At 36.5% G+C, this 7,756-nt stretch overlaps 1 protein-coding gene across 2 annotated transcripts in view; it reads right to left on the reverse strand.

Moving 5' to 3' along the window:
* LOC106872555 (tRNA:m(4)X modification enzyme TRM13 homolog) overlaps positions 1-7,756 on the reverse strand; it is a 51,195-nt gene that overhangs the window by 31,150 nt on the left and 12,289 nt on the right. For both annotated transcript variants that reach the window (XR_008264890.1, XM_014919582.2), the window contains exon 2: positions 515-561. Coding sequence is in view for 1 of the 2 variants with exons in the window: in XM_014919582.2 (XP_014775068.1) it covers positions 515-561 (47 nt within the window). In the remaining variant the exon portion in view is untranslated. The remainder of the gene's footprint in view (positions 1-514; positions 562-7,756) is intronic.

Raw genomic sequence — 7,756 nt, forward strand, 5'->3', positions numbered from 1 at the left:
ATATATATATATATATATATATATATATATATATATATATATATATACATAAACACACACACACACACATATATATATATATACACATATATATACATAGATGTGTGTGTCTGTGTCTGTGTGCATGAGTGTATGTGTGTATGAGTGTGCGTGTGTGTGTGTGTTACCTTGCCTTGACATCATGTGATAGTTGTAAACAAGTCTCACTGTCAGAGAAGCAGTGTCATTCATTTCCAATATTCTGTGTGAACATGTCTAGCCATGGGGGAAATATTACCTTAGTTGGAAACAGGTGAGGGTCAGTGACAGAAAATGCGTCTGGTTGTGGAAAATCTGCACCAAATAAACTCCATCTAATCCATGCAAGCATGGAAAAGTGGATGTTAAATGAAAGAGGGCAGGAGGAAGGAAGGAAGGACAAACAGATGGATGGATGGACAGACAGACAGACAAACAGATTGGCACAATGGTATATAAAGCTCTGAATGTATACAATGTTATATTGGCTACTTACTGCTTGGAGTCCAAAGGACAAGGAATCCTCTTTCGTCTTGTCGGATCCTATTATGAAAATATAGAAGACAAACAAATGCAATTACTGGTATATTACAATGATGAAGGCAAAAATTATTGGTTTTGTAGTGGTCACTAACTGAACAACATAAGCATCATCAACTACAACATCATTATAACATACTTCACCAAAGTATACTTCAGGTCCCACTAGTCTCAAATATTCAATGTCCAGCATCTTACAACTGCTTCTGTTTAAAAGAGCCAGTTTTGTGAACATTAACCCCACCATTCTGACAATCTATTTATTATACCAGGTGTAGAAAAACTATGATCTTTGAGGCTCTTAAGTGCATAAAACAATAAATGTTTGTTGATTGTATGGTAGCTATATTTATTGCTACTAGCAGGACCCATGGAAATTCCACAGAACAAAAAAGATTAAGAGAAGCTATTTAACAGAGAAAGGATGGCATTTGAGAGCATAAAGATTAAAATTGTAGTTGAGAAAATGTTAGTTGACGTAGAGGACTGGAAGCTATCTGAATATTGGAAAAACATTACCAGTATCATGGTTCATGCTGGATATCAAAATGCCAACATTATAACTGTTGTCCAATGCTCTGTGAATACTGTAAAGGCTGTAAAATGTGGCACTGATAGCTGCATGGCTTCCATGTCATGTCTTATAGTTGTGGCCAACAGAAAGCTATGGGCAGCAGGAAGGGAAACTGTAAGCATTCTGAGTGTGTTCACATGCCTGAATTCATCCCCACATCTTTGAACAGAGCTTTATGTTCAATTCAGATGGCTATTTGACTGTGGTCAACCCCTGGTTAGAAACAGTTGCTGTTGGAAGGCCATATTTGTGGCAGCAGAATTCAGCTCCTTGCCGTACCTCCAGAAAGAGTCAGAAGTGGTTGTTGGAGAATTTCTATAACTTCACCAGCCCCAATTTCTGATCTCCTAATTTCCTCAGTTATAATCCCATGGATTACTATGTGTGGGCCACAGTTGAGAAAGCCATCAACCACTTTGCCTGCAACACCAAGACTGAGCTGGTTACCAAGGATCAGGGAGGCATTGAAAGATCTTCTCAGGAATGCATACACCAGGTTCCAGAGCTGTCTTGAGGCTGTAGTGGAAGCTGAGGGTAGTTACTTTGGGTAAACTGTTACCTTCCAGCCATAATTGATATTTTTTTATTTTTCAAATACTTTTATTTTTGGATTGAATACTGTTTTCATTTCCTTTTATGCAAATTGTTGAATTTAGCCCAAACACCCTGCACAGTACAATATATTACATAGGCTAATAAAATATATCTGAAAAAAAAAATGGGTCAAAGGTTCTTCCAAGCCATGGGCTCATGAGGCTAGTTTGCCAGATTCTGTGACGTATATATTCCCTCACTGGAATATGCTGTGCGGCAGCACATAAAAGCACCTGTGCAGTTCCAAGTAAAAGTACCTGTGTAGTGTCACATAAAAGTGCCTGTGCAGTGCCATATAAAAATGCCCATGCAGTGCCACATAAAGGCACCTGGCACACTCTGTCAAGTGGTTGGTGTTAGGAAGGGCATCAAACTGTAGAAACCATGCCAAATCAGACTGGAGTCTGGTGCAGCTTCTCAGCTTGCCAGCCCTGGTTAAACCATCTACCCTATGCCAGAATGGACATTAAATGATGATGATGATGGATGGGATGTCAGTCTGTCATAAACTTACTTATTCTTGCCATATGAAATTAAGTGTTTTGCTCAAGAACACAACGCATTGCCTGGTCGAGGAATGTTATGACCATAGGTGCAACACCCTAACCACTAAGCCATGTGCTTCCTCAATAAAATATATAGCATGACATATAGTATAAAACATATAGCAAGATACATAGCATATTACAATATATAGCACAATACATTAAATAGTATAATGCAAGATATAGGGGATGAAGTGAGGGGGAGAGAAACAGGAACTTGCCACCAAAGAAAAGCACACTCAACTAAAGGGAAAACCAGTAGTGCTGGTAGAGAACTCCTTCAAATGTGTGACTGCCACTCTAGTGTGGGCCTCTTCAGCCACAGCAGATGCTGCACCACCATCAGCAGCTGATACAATTTCTTTAAGTGCAGATCCATGGTCTCTCGAGACCAACAGAAGTCTACTATATACATATATACACACACATCTACTATATAAATGTGAATGTATGTGATTTTGTATATTAATTTAGCCTTGTAAAGCTCTGAAACCATGCATGCATCCTCAAGAAAAATGAATCTGATTTTTAAAATCTTCATCCTAAAGAGGGTGCTGTCCATAATTAATAATAAAACAATATAATTTTCTATGAGAAGTTCTATAGGTCTTTTTTGCCAAACTGCTAAGTTATGGGGACATAAATACACCAACACTACTTATCTCACACAAACACACACTATACATACATAAAAAAAAAAAATATATATATATATATAGTGTGTGATAGATTATATAGAATAATACATGTTCGGTTTGTTTTAATAAACTCTGTATAGTGTCATGTAGCACAGTGAAAATTCAGAGGAAATAGACCTCAAAATTAAAACCAACTTAGTTTTCGAGTGAATGAATGATCAGCCAATAAGTATCTCTTCAGTTGACAATTCACTGTAACAAGAGAAACATTTGATGTGGTTGATTGGTTCTTCTTCAGAAATCATTATTAGTCTCTTGGTGGTCTTAATGATGGTAAAAGGTTAAATGAAGGACACAACTTTTACATTATCTAAATTGTATTTAGTAAGCGAGGTCAATCATCCAAATTAAATTAAATTATGATTGGTTTTGCTTTCAAAGTTAAATGTCACACGAGCTGAGGTCATGATGACCTTCACTGGCAAAATGATTGTCAGAGAATGGAATAGCTGGCTAGTTTCTTGTGTGTGTGTATGGGGTGGGAATGAATGATGTAGAACAAAATACATGAAAAGCAGCTACATGGTTATTGAATTTGTGTTTACTGACCATAGTCCATTCTCAGCTATAGTGTTCTGAATTCAGACGAAATTGGAGGCTACTCAAGGAGTGATATGAAAACATTTCAGTAATAATTATTTTTACAAGTGCAGGTGTGGCTATGTAGTAAGAATCTTGCATCCCAATAATAAGGTAGACAGGAACTGAAAGAAACTCATGAGTGTGTGCATGCGTGTGTGTGTGTGAAACTGTGAGTGTGTGTGTATGCATTTGTTTCCCACCATCACCATCAAACAACTGGTGTTGATTTGTTTACGTCTCCCATAACTTAGTGGTTCAGCAAAAGGGACCAATAGAATAAGTAACCATTTAAAAAGTAAGTCTTGGGAGTGAATTCATTCAACTTCAAAACTCTTCAAAGAAGTGCCCCAGTATATGGTTCTAGTCCAATGACTAAAAACAGGTAAAAAATAAAAGAAATATATATCCACAGATACACAGTGTTATTGCGGCAGAGGCAGGCTAAGTAGACTCAAGCAGTGCTGGCCTTGTACTAAAATTTGAAACCAATATTATTTGTAATAGACCAACATTCTGCTTTGTCTTGGTTAGGAAAATTGTCTTGAATTTACATTTTTTAATCTACAACAATTGGTAAAGAAGATTATAAAAGACTTTTTCTGGATCTACAACATTGAGTATGCGCATTGGAGGGTGTGGCTGCATCTCAAATGGGTAGACCCAATTATCTCTAGTTAAACTTTGCTATAATGGAAACAAAATTGATTTACATTACATATCAATTATAGGCCAATATTTTAATTATCACAGAATAACATCAAATAAAATCAATTGCTTGAGATTTCACAACTGGTTATAAATCAATGGCAGTTTAGGATTTATGATCGCAAAAATATAGGGTTGTAATGGACATTATCTAAATAACTGAAGTAATCTCTATAGTATCAGTCTTATCATTCTTTTGTTTAACATCTGTTTTTCCATGCAAACATGGGTTAGAGGGACGCTTATTTGAGGAAACCTTCCTGTAGCCAAACCACACCTGTTTTTCAAGCAAGGGATTTTTTTGTTGTTGTTGCTTTATTGGTCTTGGAAAGAGCAGATATACAGAATGTAATGTCAACAAGGAATGTAAATATCAGGTTGAGTAAAAAGTAAGCGACGTTTTTGAAGCACAAAGAATATGTACCAGGTTTTTGCAGAGTTATGGATTTTTTTTAAAACATTTTTTTTTGCAATTGTCTCATAATACAGACATAAGACTTTCCCAAATGCATCAATAAATTAACATTGATATTTTTTCACCGTTGTTACAATCATCTGAAATGGAACTGTTAAAGCACGATAGTCAAGCAATTTTGCTATTCAACTTCAAATACTTCTATTAGTGTACACCATAGACTTAATGAACCCCCAAATGCTCTTAACCCCAAGATTCCGAGTTCGATTCCAGGCAGTGACCTGACTAATAATAATAATAATAATAACAACAACAACATTGAAAAATAACTAAGGAATGAGAACCCAGGTTCGAAATTTCCCCAAGACACCTGATGAAGGCTGGTGGGTATATCAGCCAAAACGTTGTGTTAACAACAAACAAGATGAGGACAAATATCCGTCAATTGTAAATAATGTACATAGTTCCTCATCTCTTAAATATAGAACTGTACTATTATTATGATTATTAAATTAAATTGGAAGAGCCCTTACAAGAAAACACCCTCCCCACCACTAACGATTATAATTGCATAGGTCGTAGAGACCCTCCCACAAATGATGATTAAATATAGGATTGTAATAATAATAATTAATAATAATAGTTAGACAAGCTGTTAGTACTGTTTGAGTGTGTGTAGGTTTCTAATAAGCATGATCTTTGACGTAGAGAGACTCCTGGCCAGCAGCACCAACATTGCTTTCTACATTTTCACTGACGGCTGCTTCACTATTGGCCTTGGCTCTTATGAGCAGCTCCTTCTGGATGGCTTCAGTGTTCTCATCCTTTCCTTGCCAAGCCTTCAATACACTGGCTTGGAGGGCATGGTCATATGAAAAGGCTAGGGCCCATGGCTTGAGTAAGGAACACATGTTAATGGCATTGAGGTTGATTGTTGCACCTTCTTCTGACTGACAGGAAGGTCACATATGGTATAGCAGGGGAGATGGTTCTCTTCAGGGCTGTGATGTAGCCGAAGTATTCTGAATTTCTTTAGGCAGCTGTGTCCAGCTGTGCACATATTGGGTTTCAACAAATTACCTTCCAGAAAGATGTGGTGGTCCACAAGGGCTTTGTAAGTGAAACCCAGCACCACTTCTGTGACTTTCTGTGAAGTCTCCAAGTCATGTTTCCCATCAGGCAAGAATTCTGGTTCAACAATTGGCACCAGACCATTCTGTTGACTGATCATGGCATAACAAGCCAAGACATTGGCATTCTCCATCATGGCTTGGTATGAGGGAGTTTTAGATCCAATTTTCAATACACAGTGCCATTTGGCAAACTGGGCACCATCCTTCTTGTATTCAGCACAGCACTCAGCCAGACCATCAAGACCTTGGGTGGTACATTCATTGAAGGTTCCTATTAAAGGAACAACACCTTTGTTAACCTTGATGCCAGAAATGATACACTTGTCGTGGAACACTTTTACAAAAGGAACACCAGCACTGGTCTTCAGGTAGAACGTCTCATGGAATGTAATAACACAGCTGATCAATTTGGTACATTCTCAGTCGGCTGTAAACAACAATCCACGATAATGTCTAAGATTCTCCTCAGTGTTTTCAACATTGATGGCTGTGAGCCTCTTTCCCATAGGTCGTAAGGCAGGACCAAATGGTTGAAGAAATAGACAGTAACATAAGTCTTAAAAATGGAGATGGCAGACGGAGTGAATGAATGAAAGGGAGAGATAGAAAGAATCCGTAACTATTATTGAGAAAAAAAAAAAATAACACCACATTAATGTAGAGATTCTATGATTGTTCAAACTGAGAGGTTTTCTACAGTGCTTTTATTATTATTAAATATAAATGTCTAGCTTGTTTATTTTTGTTTATGTGTGAAATGTTTACACAATTCTTCCTGAGCTATAATTGTCATTCTGTCACAAATACAGAGATAGAGTTAAGATTTTATGCATGTGTATATATATATATGTCAGAGCTGAAATAAAGTGAACATTTTATTGATAGCTGCTCTTTCAGATGACTGAGTGAATGAATAAACAGGAGAGGGAGAATGAGGGAGAGAGAATCCATAACTATTACTGAGAAGAAAAAAAAATAATAACACCACATTAATGTAGAGATTCTATGATTGTTGAAACTGAGAGATCTTCTACAGTGCTTTTATTTGAATAAGTCAGATAATCAGGAGAACAAAATTAATAAATTTTCTAAATGGGCTTTGATTTATGAGCCAAAGAAGGGGAAATAAAATGGCTATGAAGACAATTTCTTCAAAAGAACATATCATATTTGTTTGATGATACATACATACATATGTATCATATGTGTATATATATATATATATATATATATATATATATATATGTGTGTGTGTGTGTGTGTGTGTATAAAATACATGGAGGAGTTGCTTTGCTATGGATGCACTTTCTGTTATAACTACAAACGTTTGCATTACATCACAATTGATTTTGTCTGTTTAACTGAATTGTTATGAGCAGCAGACACTGACTGTGGTTACAGTGCTAAATGAGTGACTTCACACACACACACACAAGTTTGGAAAAAAATTCCTATTGCATGTTTGACATGATGAGTTTGAGGGTACTTGTTCCAATACCTATGGTAAAATAAATATTAATTAATTTTTATATTCTAACGTGTTTTTATTTCTTTCTTTGCAGATTATTTTATAACAATAGTGGTTAAATTTGTATCAGTTTTATCCTTTTAAAATGAGTTTAGATCAGACCCATATCAGGCACTGCATGCTACATGAATTTTAAAGGAACTCTTTAACAATGAAAGCAGCAAGAAATATCTCTTTTACTTATCTCAGTCATTTGACTGCGGCCATGCTGGAGCACCACCTTTAGTCGAGCAAATCGACCCCAGGACTTATCCTTTGTATGCCTGGTACTTATTCGATCGGTCCCTTTTGCCGAACAACTAAGTTACGGGTACGCAAACACACCAGCATCGGTTGTCAAGCGATGTTGGGGAACAAATGCACACGCACAAACATATACACACACACAAACATATATACACACACATACATATATATATATATA

Source organism: Octopus bimaculoides, chromosome 9 (assembly GCF_001194135.2).
Source record: "Octopus bimaculoides isolate UCB-OBI-ISO-001 chromosome 9, ASM119413v2, whole genome shotgun sequence".
NCBI lineage: Eukaryota > Metazoa > Mollusca > Cephalopoda > Octopoda > Octopodidae > Octopus > Octopus bimaculoides.